The following is a 20,291-nucleotide window of genomic DNA, read 5'->3' as shown; positions in this document are numbered from 1 at the left end:
ACTCCATAAAAGATGTAGCATTGCTGTTCCACCTTGTTTTCCTTAAGTAAAATATTGCTCTATATTTGTAGAGAGACCCTGCAAATCCAGTGAATTCTGATGATGAAATAGCACATTGAGAGAGCAAAACTAAAAGGTGATCAAGATGTTCTTAAGTAGAACAGAGATGGCTATGCAAGAAAGTACCCCAGAACACTTGATTTTTTTGATGTGTAACCATTTTTTAGGCTCTTGATATATTTTATGTGCATTTTGCAGTGTTGCTGGCAGCTGTTTCAGTTGTCATCTTAGAATACAGAGTAAGGATTTTTCTGCTGTCTTTAGCAGCCTTTTGTGCCTTTTCGAGTACTGTGTGTGTGAGGAAGCAGATGGATGAGGGTTGTGGTTTTGTGTATCTGTTTTTCTTTGATATTAACACATTCTGCACTGCTCAAGTCTCTGCAGTTGACATGGTCACTTTGGGGGGAAAAAGGTGGTGGGATGTAGTAACACCTAATGAATGTTCACAGGGAGGGAAAGGAATGAGACATGTTTTGGTGGTGACTTCATAAAGGAAACAGCACCATAGAAATGTATGTGACCTGAATGTGGCTCATTATCACATAGTTGGTATAATAGATGATAATATAGAAGTAAAATGCTTTTGGGTCCCCAGGACAGCCTCAGATGCAGACTACAGGGTGTGCCAGGTACAAGGCTGTCAGCAGCACGATTCGTCAGCTCTTTCTGAGAGAGTGGGTTTAGTGCTTCCAGTAACTTCTTCCTTGATGCATTAAATTACTACTATTGCAAAGCACTCAGGCTGCAGAGTGGCCTGATGTTTCCATCTGCATCAGTGGTTCTTCAGATTAATTTTCTTCTGAATCCACTCGAACCCCTAGATCTTCCAGAGTTACAAAAGTGAAAATCTTTAAATGGTGTTTGGAGAAATACTCTTTACTACTTATGCTATGGGTGTGGCTACTGCCTTTAAATCCTCCTTTCTATCCAATTCTGCCTCCTGACTTTACCCTGTCCATAGGATCTGTTATATAGGGAGCATCCAGTCTCCCCTTCAACCATTCTGTCCATAGCGCCTTTCTTGCCTTTGCTGCCTGCTCTTCAGTCTGACTTTATTTGTAGTTTAGTCGTCCCCAAAGGCATGCAGCTTGTAAAGTAGCATTTTTACCTCCAAGACTTCCCTTTCCTCCCCAGTTTCCTTTTACCCACCCCTGACTTGTAATTCTGTGGCTCAGGGGGGCAGAAAGTCGAAATACTAAATATCTGAGGCTGGATCAAGCTACAGGGTGGTTAATATGTCTTATTAGCCTGGCAGCAGTGAATGGACTGTCTGGCAGGCTTGTTTTATGGTTTAGGATCACTAATCTGTGTTGCTTATCTCTATCTGAATTAAGGTATCAGCAGGACTTGCAACAGACTGAAAGTAAGTGGTGAGTGGTTTACTTGTGCCCAGGATGGCCTTTGTAGCTCCTCTTTGCTTTAATGAACTTCAGTTCCAGATTGTAAATGGCTACAAATTCAGTTATGATCAGATTGGAATGCTGATTTTTTTCCTTTCTATGCTCCATAGACATTTAAGATGGCCATAGCCTTAATGTGTAGCAATCTATTTAATGTATGAAGTCTCAGCAGAGTGCATGTGTTGTAGGTAAATGCTGAACCTTCATTCTGCCGTATAACTACTCAAAATTTAAATACTAAGTTTGTCCTGTAGAATAAGATTAGTGGGACAGCCCTGATATGATGTGCAGGGCTCCAACTTGGTTATAAGTTACAAGAACTGATCCAAAAGCCCACATGCATTAGCATATCCACATCCATTGCTGTAAAGAAAGGTGTTGCCCACCTCTTTGGACAACTCCATCTTTATTTAATATCTCCTACTTCTAAGAAAAGCTCAGTGTTGGTATCCTGCAGTGTTTTTCCATGAAACCTTGATAATGCAAATGGGCTGTAGGCATTGTTTTCATGTCCTTGCTTTGAACAAAAGGATAGTGAAGATTAAACTTTGTAGACATTCCCTGTAATGCTGAACCCAGGACATAAGGTAAATAACTTACCTGATTTAGTATTATCATTTCAGGAGCTGTTTGGCTGTAAGTGGTGTGCTACCATGGAGGAGCAGTTGGGGTACAGGGGATGTGGGGATGTCTTAGCTCAGGTAACTCAGCCACAGCGAAAATGCTTGAGAGCAATGAAGCAGCCTTTGCCAATGTGATCTTCACAAACAGGAACTTGGAGTAACACATTTGGCAAAAGTTAAACACACAAAATTGTTTTTATTTATAAATGTGGGAGTGGAAAGAAAATACCACCTTGGTGCCTGGTGTCAATCCATCTGCAGTCACAAGCTCTCGGAAGGGTTGACAGAACATCTGCTTTGTGGATTCCCACTCACCACAGCTCAGACAACTGTCACCAACTTTAGACCTTTGGTGAAGAGACAGACTAGGGATGCAGCCCACCACACTGAGAGCAGGAGAAATCCAGCACAGTATTGTGGGGTTTAGATTTCTGAAGTCTTAGAAGCAGAAGGATCATTAAATGTTTGTTTGATCTCAAAGGTGAAAGGAACAACAGGAGCAAGTTCTAAAACACCAGTTTAATTTTTTTCCAAAGGAATAAAAATTAATTGATGTTAGTCTTTAAGATAACATTAACCAGCATTTAAATCTTCAGGTTTTATATGCAGCAGCATCTTAAAATATAAATCTGCTTTAGAGAAGTCCTCACTGACTGAAAAGCTGAGAAGGGGTTCAGTAACATGTTGGTGGATTACTAAGCTTTTAACTTGCTCTCTTGTCCAGTCTTTTTTTTTGTTCCACTGTAAAAATGAATCTAGGGCATTAAGTTGTATTTCTTGCTAGTATCTGAAAAGTTGTTTGTGTCTACTTTTATACTAGGTTAGGAGTAAAAGCATTTAAATGTGAAAATAGATTTCTGGAGGCTGATAATTGCATCTCCTCTGTTATCAGCAATCCCTCACGTGAAATGAAATCTACTGAACTGAAGAGTAACGTGTGTGAGACATGCAGTGTGTTCTCTTTCAGACCCGACACTCAGCATCGGGGCCCTGCTGCTCATTCAGAGAATGATATTCCAGAGCAAGAGGAAGAAATCCTGGGATCAGATGATGATGAACAAGAGGATCCAAATGATTACTGTAAAGGTGAGAACTTGCCTGTTTCGTACAGGATTTTCAGTGTAACCAAGAATTTCCTTCATTTTTCCATCTACTACAGAGAATGAAAATAGACTCCCTCTTACTTTAAATGTTCTTTGGAACTGTATGGCAATAGTAATGTTTTTCAAGCTAACCTATAAAGGAGAAACTATTTTCCAGGGTTCCCTCTGCTGTCAGTCAGGATTTGAGTAGGAGCTGGTTTTACGTGTGTGTTTAAAGCTGTTAGCTCTTTCTCTGTGCCAGAGGGCTTTCAGAATTGGTAAAAGCAAGTAGGCATTCAATTCCTTACTGATTTTCATCAGAAAAAGGACACTTTCAAATCCTTCAAATCAGTTGCAAATTCTTCATTGTTTTCTTTTGAAGATCATCTTTGTATCCATTCTTCAGATAACTTTGTGTCTGCAAATACAGTCTTCCACTCTTTCTTGAAGTAGAAACTAAATACAGAGCAAATGGAAATATCACAGTATATAATTCTATATCAAAAGGGTCAGGCTGGTTTTAACATAGCAAATACTTTAAAAAATGTCAGAACACTGATCAGACAAATTCAACTCATCAGTTACTAGACACTTGAATATGTGCCCCTACCTCTAAGTGCTTTGAAAGACTACTTCTGTGATACTTTTTAAATACAAAGACAGGGAGAAGCATGTAACAAATGCCATATACGTGTATAAAAAATGCAAAGTAGAATAGCACAAGGAACTTGAATTGCAATGTTTCTTCTTCTTCAGTGCTTTACTTCAAAGCATTTGTATTACTTTTAGCGTGCTACCCAAGTATTTGTGGGATTTTGTTAGTTGTAAAGCAAGTGGGAAGAAGAAAAAGCCATTGTGTGACTGCAGTCAGTACAGCTGTCACTGTTGTAACTGAAATCTTCAGGTGAAGAAAAGGGACTTCTGCTGCTGGAGCTGATGAAGTAATGGGTAGTAATTCTGCATCTTGTTTGTGAACCAGTCAATCAAGAGAGGCAAATCTTCCTGTCAAAGCACATGTTTCATGGGTGGTACTTGCTCACCACAATTGAATAGTATGTGCCTGGAATCGGGTGTAATTCCAGGTTCTGGCAAAAATTTACACCTTAACAGTCACAGTTTATCCTCTGCATTCTGTTTTCTGTAGATTCCGTTATGTCTTTGTGTCTTTGCTTCTGTCATGGAATCCTCCTGCATAGTCAGCAGCTTGAGAAATACTGGGGGGACAGGGAGGAGACTTTCCTGTTTGCAGTCATGTTAAATGTCAAAGTGCCTTTCAGTCAGGAAAGCAGTTGCAGGGGGAACTCCACTGGGGTCTTGAGTTCAGTTCTCTTTCATGTTACGAGGACAGAGCACTGCTGGTATTCAGCTGTAAGATTCTGCTACTGAACATCAGAAGCAGTGCTTTCCAAAGGTGCCCAGCCCAGCAGACTTCAGATGCTTTCTGAAGAAATACTCTTTTGTGGTGCTGCAGCGATGACCTACATTAAAAAAGGAGGAAAACTCAGTCATTCTGGTTCAATTATATTAAAGCTTTTCAGTCAACTAGAGGGCTGTTGACAGCTCTTTCTCTGACATGCTTTATATTTATTCCAGTGAGATCCAGTTAAAGAAATATTTGCATTTGTTTATATGATTTAAAAAGTAAAACACATCAAGTCTTCCTGAGGTTGTGATGCTTGTTCCACAGACCTGCTCTTCAGTGCTTGTGAGGTCCCTTCATATAACATTCCCATTGTTTTGTCTAGGTGGTTATCACCTGGTGAAAATAGGAGATCTCTTCAATGGACGATACCATGTGATTCGGAAGCTTGGATGGGGCCACTTCTCCACTGTGTGGCTAGCTTGGGACATCCAGTAAGTCTTTCTGTTGTAGCTGGTGGGAATGCACATTCTAACACAAGAGTTTCCTTTTATATTGTGCAGGCAAGTGTGCAGGAGGGAATTAACAGAACAAACCATGTATGTGGAAAGACTGCTTGTGTGCTTGGCAGTCTCTGACCTGTTATTTTATGAGAAATGACTATTAAAAAAGACACAAAGACAATCTTCATGAGTGCTTAAACCTTATTTTTCCATGATGCTTTAAATAAGTAGCTCTCTTATATGCAAAAAAATTAGTATAACCCTGGAGAATTAAGTTCTTTGAGTGTTAACAGTCTCCAATTTACTTACTCTGTGTGTGTGTGTAGAGGGAGGAGATTTGTGGCAATGAAGGTGGTGAAGAGTGCAGAGCACTACACAGAAACAGCACTGGATGAAATCAAGTTGCTAAAATCGGTGAGTGTTCAAGAGTGGGGTTCTAATGTTTTATTATTTTTATTTTATTTTTTAATTAATTTGGGGGAGTTCACATTTATCATGTTTGATTCTGGATGATATAGCTGCAGAGAATTTGGAGAGGAACCTAACAGTAATGCAGCTGATCTGACTTCAAGATATGTTCTTGCCTGGTAATTATCTCAAGAAACACAAACCTTTTTTATTTTCTCTGCAGGTCCGCAACAGTGATCCAAATGATCCAAGTAAAGAGAGAGTTGTTCAGTTATTAGATGACTTCAAGATTTCAGGAGTTAATGGTTCTCGTATCCTTTTGAGGAACAAAGACAAAGAATTGCATAAAGATAGGAGTTCTCTGGGTAACTAACTGTCACATCAGGCTGCTGAGCAATGCCCAGGCAGCCCTTTCAGTGCCCAAGGATACCTGCTGTCGAATTACCTGCCTCAGAACTGCCTGCTCAGCTCGAGAAGGATCATTCAGCCTGACATAATATGTGCAAGAGGTGGAGACTGTACTGCTTAGTCACGCTTTTAACAGGAGAGATCATTTTAACATGAGGGTGGCTGCTTCTGCTTTCTGATTCAGGACTGAATCGCTCAGTGTCCAAGGTACCTCTGTGGGAAAAGCCCTTCTATCAGCACCCCTCAGTTTCACAAGTAGCCTGGTAATAACCCCTTAATGAAATAAACCACTACAAAATGCTAAGATTAGTAAGTAAAACCAGCAAACACATGCAGGCTGTAACTTGATAATAAGGTGGGTTTCTAGTTATGAAAGCATCTTACCTTGGACTTCATCAAAATTGTTAGGAGGTTTAAAGTGTATTGCTCTGAAAATCCCCTCTAGTTCTGTGAACAGGCTTCTCATGGGCAGTGATTCATGGCAGGTCCCAGTAATGAACCCTTAAAATAGGAAAGTTGGGCTTTTGTGCTTGTTTCCACTTTACCTTGAATTTGATTTCATTGAGCTATAGGCTTTAAACCTTCTAACACTTCTAGAAAATAGTAGCCCCATAATGTATTTCCTCTATTGACTTTTTTTCTGGTATTTAACATCAAGTAAAAGTTGAGTTCATCTTGTATTTATTTCACTCTTGTGAAACACTTTCTGCCAGTGTAGAAGAAAAGCAGCCTAATAAACTCCTGGAAGTTTGGCTTCTAAAGCAAAGGCACAATAAGATGTCACTGGAGTGACTGTAGCTGTTCAGAACTTACAGGCAAAAGGCAGATAATGTAAATATTGCTGAAGTCGAGGCTTGTCAAAAGTTTGTTTTGCTTGCAAAGAGGCAAGGGAGGGTGGAGAACGTTCCAAAGGAAACTTATGAAATGCAAATTTTATTATCTTTTGAGGTAGTGCTGGTACAGAATGAACTGGCATAAAGCTTCGCCTGAGGCAGGAGCCTAGGTTGTTCCAAAATGTACGCTGTTGGCTGGAAGCTGTCTCAATACTAGCAGGAGCTACTAATGCACTCTTGCTTGTGTAACTGGCTTTCACTCAAAGCAGGAGATTGCTGCTGCTGTGTTAGGGCCGTTGTCCTAACCATCTCCATCCCTCTGTGCTTTAGGTAACAACACTGATGTGTAGCACAGGATGGTACTGTTAAGGAAGGCAGCTTGTGTCAGAAGGATGAGAGTTCTTTAATACAAAGCATTTAACTGGTATGGATTTCTTTTGATCCTCAGTCCTGGGACTTCAGGGCTCCTTGGTTCAGGATATCCATCTTTTTCCTTGACCGAGCTCCAGATATCTGTATGGTGTTTGAAGTCCTAGGGCATCATCTTCTGAAATGGATCATCAAGTCAAATTACCAGGGGCTTCCACTCCCTTGTGTCAAAAAGATCATCAAACAGGTCAGTTCCAGTTCAGTTCTGACTGCACTGTTCCACTCAACCCAGTGAGAACTCTTTCACTAATCCTTCTCAGAGCAAAGAAAACAAAAATCATTGGTATCTCTCTAATGCAAAAAAGTCATTCTTGGGTTAATATTTCCTTTCTCTATTGCGAAAACCTGCTACAGATACTTATTCTCCGACACTTGAACCACAGTGGGAGGCCAGCTTTGCTTTTAACCTTTGTTACCCTGGTTATTCCTTGTAAGTGCAAGTATTTTTCTTTTAAACTCTGTCTCAGTAAATATGCTGCTTAATGATGGGAAGAGCAAGAGAAACCTGTTCTTCATACTGGATGGTTGCCTAAGAAGTACCACACACCTACATGTGAAGTGGTGGGGAGGAGGAAAACATGATTTTATTGTAGGGTGTTAAGATTAGATTTTCAATTGTGATTAAGAGACAGTAGTTTAAGTTCATAGCTAAAATCTGTGTGTGAATCTATTTCCTGGAACTGAGTAGTAACCACTGATCACATTAGCTCTAATCTGGACTATTCTTACAGAAGCCCTTCAGCTTCAGTGGTCATCCAAGGCAATTTTGCATTTTCCCTTCATTCTGCATTTGCTCATTCTTTGCTTTTTCTAAGGATCAGTTTCCTCCTCTGCAGGTTCTTCAGGGTCTGGATTACTTGCACACAAAGTGTCGAATCATTCACACTGACATTAAACCTGAGAACATTCTTCTGTGTGTGAACGACCAGTACATCCGTAGGCTGGCTGCAGAAGCAACAGAGTGGCAGAGATCTGGGGCTCCCCCACCATCTGGCTCTGCAGGTAACTTTTTTTCCTGAAAATTGGTACTATTTCCCACACAAATCCCCAAATTATCACTACTCACACTAGAGGAAACCTGCTGAGTACGGTGGAAAAAAGATGATTTACCTGGTGTTAGTTTGCAGAAGTCTAGAAAACTTGTAACAGAAATGGCTTCCTTAACATGCAACATCCCTAAAGATCTGAGAGCACCTTCCTCTCAATCCCAGTTCCTTGTGTTTCTCTTCGTGATATCCATTGTACCTGTGACTAGTTGCAAAGAACAACTGCAGTGTGTTGGAAGGCTCTGTTAGTCATAATCTTACAACCCCAACATTTAGCTGAGCCCATCGTAGCATAGCTTAGGGAAGCTCCATGAACTTTGTTATTTTAATGCTTTGGTTTGCATTTTCTTTTTAGTAAAATGCATAATAGATGCAGTAAATGAACCTGCATGACAGGAACTTTAAGTCTTTGATATCAGTCAAGCAAGTCTATTCTCTGGAATTCTAATTACGCATTTAATGTTATTCTCTTTTTATTCTTCTTGTACTTCTGTAGAAAAATGAGCCTTCCAAGTAACATCTTTTGGTATCTTTTAAATGTTACCAAACATAGCAGAAAGCTTACCCTTAAGATAAGAATACAGTTGCAGTTTTTTACTACAAACATACCAATTTACTGCTCTTCCTTTCCCTTTCAGTGAGCACTGCACCACAACCAAAACCAGTAAGTGTAATAATTTTCACGTGTAAGTATCCATGTGCTTAGAGTATCTACTGCATCCTTTCATAATGCAGTCAACATTAAGGGAAAGCAACCTTGTATCAGAAGGAAAAACGATTTGTGTTTGTCAGACACAGGCAGCAGTCAGTGTGGTCTTGGAGATGTAAGTAGTAGTAGCTCATGTAGCACCAGAACGAGTAGTCTTTTTGGTGGGCTCAGGGTCTGTTGTGAAGGTGACTTTATTCTGTAGAGTCTGTAATTCCTCATCTGGAGAATACTACAGGTTTCTCAGGTTAGGACAGAAATGCACTAAGAGCCATAGACAACTGTTCCAAAAACCTTAATGTGTGCTTTTTATTGGGAAGAACTGTCTCCAGAGTTCTCATCCCAGACTGTTTCCTCAGCTCTAAAATAAATTAAACTTGATGCATTTTAGATTTGCTGAACTACAAAATGTTCAGTCCAATTTCTCTGCTTGCTTCCACGTAGGCTGACAAAATGTCAAAGAATAAGAAAAAGAAGTTGAAAAAGAAGCAGAAACGACAGGCTGAGTTGTTAGAGAAGCGAATGCAAGAGATAGAAGAAATGGAGAAGGAAGCAAGCCCTGGACAGGCACAGCCTGAAGAAGAGGAAGAAGCTCAGAGCCCTCTGGAAATGCTCATAAAAGTTAGCCCACCAGAGGAAAATGCCAGCAAAAAGACAGGTATGGACATAAAGTATTGCTGAAGTAGCACAGTGTTGTCCTTTCATTTGTGCTGGCATGAGTGAGCACCTTTAGTAGAGGTGGCTGTTACTGAACCTGTTCCCATTGCATTATGCCCACCTAAAGAGGCTAGGACATTTCCTATTACAAACTGAATTCATAAATTACATGTTGAGAGCCTCCTAATTCTGAGAGCAGAGCTCCCTTGAACAGCTTCAGCTATTACTTTGTTTAGACTATGGTCTTCTTTTCCACTCTTGCAGCTGAAGTCGTACAGGAGCAATCTGTTCTAATGGAAAGCAGTGTGGAAAAATGCTTAACAGAAATAAACTGCAATGGAGTGGTACAAATGACGGACTTCCCAGACCCTGGCAATCAAGGATCGGTGCGACTTGAGGATGACCTTCATAATGCCAATGACTGTGGTCATCACCCTCTTACACAGAAGGAGAACTTGCGTAGTTGTGATTACAGTCAGCGTAATGGTGACTTGGAGAACAGGCCTCAAGAAGCAATGTCGGACTCCTTTGTACCCTTAGCTTCAGAAGATTCCATGGTGTGTCAGCCCACATCCAATGAAGAGGAGCAGGAGATTAACCATTTTCAAGAAAGCATCCAAAAAGAAATACCTTCAGAGGATGAGAATGAGAATAATAACCCATCAGACAACAAAGGTATAAGAGGAATCCTGTAAGAACGGGCTTCTTTCTCCTTGGTGCGGGAGAGTTGTGTTCCAACACTCCACGGTATTAATAGGAACCTCTTTTTTTGTAGACTGAATGGTTTGTGTTGGAAGGGACCCTAAAGCTCATCCAGTTCCAACCCCCTGCCACAGGCAGGGACACCTTCCACTAGAGCAGGTTGCTCCAAGCCCCTGTGTCCAACCTGGCCTTGAACACTGCCAGGGATGGGGCAGCCACAGCTTCTCTGGGCACCCTGTGCCAGTGCCTCAGCATCCTCACAGGGAAGAACTTCTGCCTAACATCTAATCTAGATTTGAAGTGATCAGAACCATCTGTTTGAGTGTTTTCCTGCCAGGAGTAATTAACGTGACAGTCCTACTCTGAGACATTCATTGTTTGTAGCTTCCAGTTGTAGTTTTGACTATTGAATGCATAAGTATTCCCACTTTTAAATACCTGTACATTTGTTTTTCAGTATAGGAATGTTTTCTCCTTTGTATCAGGTGTTGCTTACATGATTTTCATTGTTAGAAATGTAAGTCTACAAGTAGTCACTGGCTGTTAAATTATGGGATAAATACTGTTCAGTGTGTTCTGATAGTTCTGAACATGGAGCACAGGTAACTCCTCTCAGTTACTTAATATAAGTAAATGCTCTCCCAGAACTGGAAATGCAGCCTGACTGAAACAAAGCTTATACAGGATAGGGAAAAAACCCTCTTTAATGCTTTCATTTAAACATGATTTGTTTCTGTGGGGAAAAAACAGTAAGTCTTGGAGGTTTAGGAGAGCATAAGCCACACAGTGGTGAGCAGCAGCTGAAACACGTTCCAGGAGTGTCTGTGTTAAAAAAAACTTGAATGTATCGCTAAACTTGTCCTTTTGCACTTTGAGTCAAGATCAGGCACAGTGTATCTGTTTGGAGAAGGAAGGAGAAACTAACATCTACAGTTCTTCCTGAAAACCTTCCTGTAGCCTTTTAGTGGCAGATTACTGCTGGAAAATTGCAGGGATGAAAAGTAGCAAGTGAAACTTAAACTTGAGCTGCATTTGGTTGGAAGCCCCTGCTAGATAAGATAAGGTGTCTTTTGCTTTTCACAGCTCTCCGAAGTTTTAGAGCTTCAGCTGGATGTAATTTACTGATGTCATATTTTTGCTCCCTGCTGTGTCACTATGGTTTTCCCAGGTTTTTAACTCTTGAAACTGTATTGCAACAGTGAGTGATGGGTACGTCAGAAGGATGCTCTAATAGTCTCCTCCTTCAAAGATTTAGGAAGACTTAAGGGTTGAGAGGGTTGTTTTGTTTCTGGCAATGCCCTTATTTAAATCTGTCCTGTCTAGAAACAGACTTTTTAAGGCTGTGCAGAGAGCCTTGGAAACAGTCCCCCTTCCATACACTTACTTGTCCTCCTGCTTTCTAACACCCCTTGGGTCCTGATTAGTGGAAGCTGTTCACAGTGCAGGCTGATGCTGATTTTTATACCCAGGCTTTGGAGAGGGGAAAGTTCTGATCTGTGAAACCTTTCTTGTGCAGGGGGAGTGCAGTAGGATTTGGGTGGCAGATGGTGACACTGTCCATGTAGCTTTAATCAGCTGTTGTACGTGTTGCCTCTAGGAAAATCAACTGCTGGGAATTTCCTTCTTAATCCTCTTGAGCCCAAGAATGCAGATAAGCTCAAAGTGAAGATAGCTGACCTAGGAAATGCCTGCTGGGTGGTAAGTGTTCAATCTTTTCACACTGATTGTTTAAACCTGATAATTCATTCACAGGATGCCAAGATGGAAAAGAATCTCCAAAATAGATCTATCTTAGACCTGCTTGTGAAGGTGGTGACAGTTTGAAACTGCTTTGGGGGGAAAAAGACGTGAGCAGGGATGCAAAGAAAGAAATGATCCTTTAACAAATCATTTCAGCCTCTGTTCTGGGTGCCACAGTGGTCGTTAGATGACTTGTGATACACCTGTGACCAGTGACACATACAGTGTGTAGAAATCTGCATATGTGAAACTTCTGAAGGAGTCTGTTGTGCTCTTGGAGAATGAGAAAGTTGCAAACAATCCCTCTGATGTGCTGGTGCTGTAGTTCATTAGCTTGTCAAACCTCTTCAGTCGATTCATCAGCACATGAAAGAGACTCATAGTTTTATTCTTTGCTTGTGCTGTTCTGCTTTTAGATGTTTGACATTTCATGTAGAAGAAATGTCTATTTTTCTTGGCTGCTTAAATGGCAAAATACTTCAGATGGTATGGGAGAGATGAGTCTTAAACTCAGAACTGCATGTCAGGCTTGTAGTATGTGGCAGGGAGGTCTCTTACATTGGTGTTGCTTTGCTTCAAGGTAGCTGAGTCATGCTCGCATAGGAGAGGGTGCAGCTTCTCAGTCTTCCTTTATGCTGTTTTTGTGGTTTGCTGGACTCGAGTGTCTCATGTAGAGCATTTGAACAATATCTGTGGGAAGATAAATATTGAATGAGGATGTAAAATTCAGATGAAATATCATGGGAATGAGCTTTGATCTGCTCTGGCCTTCCAAGTTGTTGATTCTCCTCTTGTAAAGTCTCACAAGTGTTCAGTAAAACATTTCTTCTGTTTAGCACAAGCACTTCACTGAAGACATCCAGACAAGACAGTACCGATCCTTGGAGGTGTTGATAGGATCAGGGTATAACACCCCTGCTGACATCTGGAGCACAGCATGTATGGTGAGTGCTGTCACTAGGGGATTTCTAACTGCTTCCATGGAGCACACGGGGCAGCTCGTGTGTGCTCTGCGCTGCTGAGTTACTAACCAAGCCTGACAAAAACCCCTCCCAGGTGTTAAGCCAACTTCCAGACTTGCTGACTACCATGTTTCCATACCAGAGTGGTTTCTTTATTTTCTTTGCCATGTGTGGCTTTCCTTTTTAAAAGTTAGTTTTGTTCTACAGCACCAGCAGATTTCGAAGATGACTGGAAAAACAAGGCAACTATGCAGTTCTGAAGACAAGAGCCTTTCTGCTGCATCCAGCACTGTTTCACAGATGTCTTCAATACAATTTCATATTTTAATTATCTTCTGCATATTTCATTGTAATGAATGGCAAAAACTTCATATTTTAATCATCCTCTGCGTGTTTGGAATAATTGTATAATCTGAGTAATGCTGAGATGAGGCTGAAGCTGTTCCTGCAGTAGCTGGCAAATGTGGAATATGGTAATTAAAAAACCAAATCAGTCTAGCCAGTTGCTGCGTGTGCCTCTGGTGTCTTCATTCTGTTTCTTCTGCAAATCCAAGCTTGGTTTTTATATTTTAAGCTTGGAAAATAGCGAGTGAAATAATTTTCACTGTCTTGGATGAATGTGTAGAAAAGTATGTGATAGGGTTGTGTTGACTCTGCAGAACGTGTGGCCAGAATTACGCAGTGGTTATTCCAAGTGCCTGATTGAATAGTTTGACAACACCAGTCTGTAAAGAAAACTTAAGAATACAGGTCAGGGGTTCTGTCCTGGAATTTAGGAATGGTGAGTTGAAATGAATGCAAATGTTTTTCTCATTGAAAACATGGTTTGGTATCTACAGAAAAATATTCAGAGATTAACTGTTTGAAAAAGGTCTTTTTCTATCCAAAATTTGGGGACAGAGGAGAAACTTTGTTAAAAAAAACCCCAAAAACAAAAAAACACCAATCTAGAGTTTGGACATTGCATTATTTTGCAAAATGCTGTTGAGGCAAACAGGCTGAGTGTGTGAAATGCCTTTGTACCATTCCACACAGGATTACTTGATGCAGATTTTATCCTAGCTATACCTAGGATGGTTTTTAATGCAGTAGTTCAAAGTGTTGCAAAGTAATTGCACATCTTAAGATGATAATAGTGTACCAGAATTCTGCAGGTTTTCCTGCAGCACATCTGCCTGTGTGAGGTGTATTGAAGTGATTTAACATGCTCCTTTCTCTTTGTTCAGGCCTTTGAATTAGCAACAGGAGACTATCTGTTTGAGCCTCATTCCGGAGAGGATTACTCACGGGATGAAGGTATGTTTGTCAAAGGCTTTTCTTTTTAAAATGAGACATGAAATACAATGGTTGCTTCCTCAGAATGAGCCTTCTCTTGTGAGTTAGCAATGCAAAGCCTCCTTGCAAAAAGATCCAACTGTGCTCTGTGGTAACACACCGTGCAGTAAAGTCCATGTTCTTGTTCTGGTGTTTCCCATTCCTCCTACTGCTTATTCTCTTACCACGCTTCTCAAACTATCATACCTCAAATTCTCCTTTCCTTTTTATTCCCCTTCCCCCTTGACTTTGTCATTGCTTAGTGTAATCTGATTTCAAAGCGGATCTCAAAGTGATTTTTATGGGAGATGATGTCTTTGTCCTTTTATCACAGAGAAGGAAACTGGGGCATAGAGATGTCTTGGGTGGATTTATCTCATTGTCTTTTCTCTTGAAAAACTGCAGATCACATTGCATTGATCATAGAACTTCTGGGGAAGATACCTCGCAAGCTCATTTTGGCAGGAAAATATTCCAAGGAGTTTTTCACCAAAAAAGGTAAAAGGAAACAAAGCAAATGTCACTTATCCCTCATCCTCTCCCCCAAATACGTAAGTGCCTCGCTGGAAATCCCAGTTTACAACAGATGCTTCCAAAGATTCCTCTTTAAGCCTTTCCTTTCTTTTATGAAAGGCTTTATAAGTAAAACTACAGCTAAATATAAGGCATTCTTCTCTGACTGCTCAAAGTATCCTACATCCTAGTACCTGACATCTTGATGTTGATCAAATGCAGCAGGTAGAGAAACAGTACTGTAAATACCTCTTCAGACTTGATTTGGCTTCATTTGGCTGATCTTTGTCAGCTGGAGGTGTTGACTTACCTCTGAAGCCTTCTTTAGACAACTGTATTCCATTTCTAGCATGCCAGACACCCAAATAGTGCCTTGCATCCTGTGCCCTGTTGCTCAGGACGCATTATACCATTATCATAAAGCCCTGAGTACCCCAGAAGTATATTGAGCCTCAAGAAGAAGGTATAATACTTTTATTAAACAAAACAAACCCTTTCTTGTCAGTAGTGTATTGCTTCCTCAGACAGTGCTGCATGTATTGGACGGACCCTTGGGCAACATGGTCTAGCATGAGGTGTCCCTGCCCACGGCAGGGGGATGGAACTGGATGATCTTAAGGTCTTTTCCAACCCAAACCATTCTGTGATTCTATGTGTTTCATATATTCTACAGTCTTTGGCACAGTTACCTGTCATGTCAACTGGTGTAATTGATGATTTAATGAAGTTAATATTTGCTGATACTGGACTAGAAATAGCAGGAGGGAAAAAAAAAAGAAGCCCTAAAGGAAGTTTATTTATAGAACAGTCTTCAAAAGTGGATAGAAAAGGGGGTTTAGTATGATTTTTCTTCCTTCAGCATGCCTTACCATTTTATGCTCCCTGTGCCTGACTATTAGAACAGTTTCTGAGCTCAGTCTGTCTTGTTCAGCTGTTTGGCCTATTTTGTTCAGCTGCTCTGTTCCCATGTCTCACACTTCACCTGTCTGTCTTGGTTTTCAGGTGACCTGAAGCACATCACCAAACTGAAGCCCTGGGGCCTTTTTGAAGTCTTGGTGGAAAAATACGAGTGGTCCCAAGACGAGGCAGCTGCATTCACAGACTTCTTATTACCTATGTTGGAGCTGATCCCAGAGAAACGAGCTACAGCAGCAGAGTGTCTCAGGCACCCCTGGCTTAACTCCTAGAAGCTTCAACCCAATGCCACAGCACTACACTCTGGTTTACAGCATAGCCTACATGCACCCAGCTGCCCCTTCCCCAGATCTTCCTTTATCCTTGTTCATTTTCAGTGTGAAGTTCTTCCTTCAAGGCTTCTAAGATTTTAGATAAATCTAACCTGTTCTGCTGACGTTGCTTGTGTGACTCCATGGGGACTCTCCTCAGCCAGCGGGCATCGTCTGTTTTGCCTTGATTGGGCTTCACCAAAGACTGAGTAGAATATGAAGTTTTCCCTGTAAGTCTTCTCACTGTTACATGCTGTTTGTTACAGATGTGAGCTCAGCTGTGCTCAGATAAGCTTTCTTAGCTAAATTTCAACTCTCTTCATATGAGGGAGGGTGTGAAGATCTGAACACCTCCTTATCTCCCTGACTCAGGAGTCGATTTCCCGCTGTTGATGCAGAAATGGGGTGAGAAGTAACAGATGGCACCAAGGTGGCATTAGTTCCTTGTAGAGCAAAGGCCGTGAAATCCTCCATCGTTTTCGAGGTGCCTGCTGCGTTCATTGCTTTCCACTCACATAACTTTAGTTCTAGCTGCTTAAACCTTTTGAAAAGAGCTATTTAAACCTAGGTTTTAGGATCCTTTAGTTCTTCCTCCAAAGTGTCCCGCTCCTTTACTTTATCCTTCCCTGTGCCCGCATAGAGTAGTTTCTGAAGTTGGTGACATTTTCTACTGCAATGCCTGTGCCTCAAAGGTGGCAAGTGAAAGCTGGAACTGACTCCACGCACAATCCTCAGCATACAGATGGATGCACCCTCTGGCTGCAGAGAGCGAGCCTTGTTGCAGGCAACTCTTGAAGCATTTTAGTGAGCTGTAAGGTTTTTTTGTTGGTGTTTTCTTTTTAATCCCTTAGTGGCACTTTTTTGCCTTGCTTGAGGCAGCTGCTGTATCCATGAGCAATTGGCTTCCACTGAGGCAGTTTACTCTAGCTTTGAATTTCTGACCATTCAGTTTTTTCTCCTGAGTGGCATCTGTATGACAGCCACACTATAGCCCTTGACTTTCCAAATCAACACTTGAAGGCCCAATGTAAAGACCCTTTTTTTTTTCCTTTCGCTTGCTTCAGGTGCTGGCCTTCAGAAAGAACTTCCCAGGATGGGACTGCCTTTTATTTTCTAGGCCATTAGCACAAGGAGAGGTAACAAAAGTGGACTTCTTTCAGTTAGAACTGGATTAGAAGCTGTTCCTAGAGTTACCCCAAGTCCAAATATTCTGTGGGGTTTCTATATAAGCTCAGAGGGGGTTGGATATAATGAGGAAATGGGTTAATTTTAATTAAATCACTGTGGCATTTGATAGTTTTATGATGGCTTCTTCTAGACTTGCTGATCCTATTACAGATTCAGTGTGTCCTACTCTAAAGCAAGATTTGGCAGCATTGAGACTTCAGAGGCACTTCCTTACCGTGGACCAAACAGGCCTTTGGATTTGTGGTGGCTCTCAGAGGCCAGAAGTCACAGCAGGAAAATGCTGGAGGCCACGTAGATGCAATCCAAGAGGATTACACTGCCAAAGCTGCCCAGACCAGTGTTAATGTGTCGCTTCCGTATGAATGTTTGGGAATCTGGTTTGTAAAGATCATTGATTCATAAACCTTGGTGTCATTTAATCCACTTGAAAAGAGTTTCTCTGGTCCAGTGCCTGATTGGGCTTATAATGCAAATCATGCTGCATGTTCTTTTAGGGGTAGATCAGGTTCTCTATGCATATAATCTAAAATTAAAGGAAGGTCATATACCAAAAGAGTTTTAACCTGCTGATTTGACTTTTCCCCTTTCATGTGGAATTCTCCAGTTGCGTGTTGCTTCCATACCTGTTACAGGACTGCAGACAGGACTGGGTTCCAAAAATACCTGCTCTCTGCATACTGTGAAGATACATTGACAGGGCAAACAATTTCTGTTGTCTGGAAAGCTCACCTGGTCCTGTGCACTTGAGACTGGCCCATTAATGATCTTTTCTTAGAAGGGATCTATACGTTCCACTCCAAGAGCTTCTTCCCTCTGCCACACCAGACTGGAGGAGGCAGGTTCTTCCCATGATGGCCAAGGCTAGAGCCAGCTTGTGAGTTGGAGACCTGCAGAAGCCACTGTCAGGATTCAGTCTTGTACTGTGTGCTCATTTGCTTGGGGTTTATTAAATCTCCAAATTGCCATAAAGTGCTCACACTAAAGGATTTGTACTTGCTGTGTCAGTCTAAAACCTGAAGGAAAATACATTTTTATTCTTTCTACTTGGGTGCTTTGTCTTATTTTTTTCCTTGTGAAAGCCGTAACAATAAACAGATTATTTAATGACTGAGCCCTATTCCTCCTATGTTCCCTCTGAAAGTGTTCTTTGTGAGACATGGCCCAATGATTGCAGTTTCTTTGCTAGCAAGCACTTAGTTTTGATATCCAGAATGAGACACTGGGAGAGGGTGCAGGTGAAGATTTTGTTGCTGGTATTTATGATCCATTTTAAAAGGAGGAGAATAATCAACAGCAGAGCAGCTCTGCTGGAATATTCCCATTTTCAAATATGTTTTTCTCCAAGTCTCTCTATCTCTTTTCTTCCTAGCAAAGATTCTCAACACAACCATCCCAAACTCTTTAAGAGGGAAGGATAAAACTGGAAGGTGTTTGTCAGAACTGAATTGAACTGACTGCTGCAGGAACCAACAAATGAAAGCAAGTAGAAACAAAAATCACAGTCTAGGCTGCTGTGGGTTCTGACTAGGTAAGAACTGTATGGGGTAATGTTCTCTAGGCCAAAGGCTGGTGCAGGTGGTGGATGTGGTGAGAAATGTGGCTAAATCAGATTACTTGGGTACTGCTGTGTGTTGCCCCTGCCTGGCACCATCCACAGGTCTGTGGCCCCACTGGGTTTTTCCCCCAGAAGTGCTCTCTTTAAGAGGTGACGTGTGGTTATTGCTGTCCAGAGTGGGAAACTGATCCAAAGCTTTTCTAGGAATTGGCTGGGTCTTTTCAAGTACAACCTGGCAGATGATTTCCCTTGCTCCAAGGAGATGCACGAAATCCAAACCACTTAGGTTCTTTTTAATTTGGAATTAATTTCCTTGAAAGAAGGCGTACAAACCTCAAGCAGCAGCAAATCGCTATCCCTTCCCTCTTCCCTGGTTTGCTGATGGACTCCAGAAGCTAAAACCTGAGTCCAGTTTGGGCTCATCTGTCAAACCAGCTCTGGGGGAGCTCTGAGCCAGGCGGGAAGAGCAATTGTAGAAAATCCACAGCAGTAAGTTTAAAGCTCTTGGAAAAGTCACTTTAAAGAGAACGGCTGATGGAAGTCGAGCTCTGGGTGTCCCTGAGAACAGATGGAAGGTCACTTGTCACCCAGTGCAGAATGACTTCAAACTGTAAGCTCTTTTTTTAGTCACTTGGCAAGGATTTATGTTTTCCCTGAAGGCGAAGCAAAGATTACTTCCCCTTTAACCACAACTAAACCCAGTCTGACCATAGCCCAAAATACAGAGTTGTCAATCCTTTAGTAATCAAAATACAATAGGAATGTTATATGTGATGAGGAGAAACAGCAGAAATCACCCCGGGGGGATCACTTACATGGTGATCAGCTCTGTCAGTGGTTTCCCTCTTCTGTAAAACAAAAAAGAGAATGACAATGTTAATGGGTTGTGGTATAAAACTGAAGGTGTGGGTGTATTTTGCAAGGTTTGCTTTTAAAAAGGAATAAAACCAATTTAAAATGGGATAGGGAGAAGCTCCTCAGCTCAATGTGGGTTCCTGCCTGTGCTCCACTGATTTTTCAGCCTGCTGCTGGCTCGCTATGGTGCAGGACACAGCAGGATGCCCATTAAAGCAATCCCACTTCTCCCACTGAAGGAAGCCACCGTCCTCCCAAACAGCTGGGGTCAAAACCCTCAACAACAGGACAGGGGCTCAGAGCTGCCTTTACCTTTATTTTCCACTTTAAAATCGGATGGGAGGAGGTTGTCCTGCCGGTTTCCCAAGACAAATCCCAGGAAGGAGAGGATGAGAGCATCGAGGATGCCAATGATGCAGAGGATGTAGGCCCAGCGCACGGTGCAGGCACCCAGCGTGTACTTGTCCGTCTTACCCCCACACATGCGCTTCACCTCGGCTGAGTCCCAGCCGTCTGGGTAGATCAGGCAGCCGATCATCAGCCCAGTAGCTGTGGAGAGAGGGAGATATGACAGTAGAGACATGGAATGGGTTTGGGTTGGAAGGGACCTTAAAGATCATCTACTGTCAGCCCTGCTGTCATGGGCAGGGCCAGCAGCCACAAGCTACCTGCTGAGCCGATACACGGAGATGGCAGGGGGGAGACTTAGATTAGATAATAG

The 20,291-nt window shown here is 41.7% G+C and overlaps 2 protein-coding genes across 2 annotated transcripts; one reads left to right on the top strand and one right to left on the bottom strand.

Moving 5' to 3' along the window:
* The first annotated feature begins 2,991 nt into the window (after positions 1-2,991).
* SRPK1 (SRSF protein kinase 1) lies at positions 2,992-15,933 on the top strand. Its single transcript, XM_010021775.1, has 14 exons — positions 2,992-3,169; positions 4,911-5,019; positions 5,355-5,442; positions 5,660-5,747; positions 7,187-7,293; positions 7,943-8,108; positions 8,791-8,816; positions 9,303-9,516; positions 9,780-10,190; positions 11,815-11,915; positions 12,794-12,901; positions 14,146-14,215; positions 14,639-14,731; positions 15,749-15,933. The coding sequence occupies exons 1-14, from the start codon at positions 2,992-2,994 to the stop codon at positions 15,931-15,933; spliced, it is 1,944 nt and encodes a 647-aa protein (XP_010020077.1).
* Positions 15,934-19,847: 3,914 nt separating this feature from the next.
* LOC104411374 (tetraspan membrane protein of hair cell stereocilia homolog) lies at positions 19,848-20,153 on the bottom strand. Its single transcript, XM_010021773.1, has one exon. It carries the CDS (start codon positions 20,151-20,153, stop codon positions 19,848-19,850), a length of 306 nt encoding a protein of 101 aa, XP_010020075.1.
* Positions 20,154-20,291: the final 138 nt, after the last annotated feature.

This window comes from Nestor notabilis, unplaced genomic scaffold (genome assembly GCF_000696875.1).
Source record: "Nestor notabilis isolate BGI_N333 unplaced genomic scaffold, ASM69687v1 scaffold6129, whole genome shotgun sequence".
Classification (NCBI taxonomy): domain Eukaryota; kingdom Metazoa; phylum Chordata; class Aves; order Psittaciformes; family Psittacidae; genus Nestor; species Nestor notabilis.
Note: the sequence above shows the minus strand (reverse complement) of the source record. Positions and strands in the feature narration are given on the sequence as shown.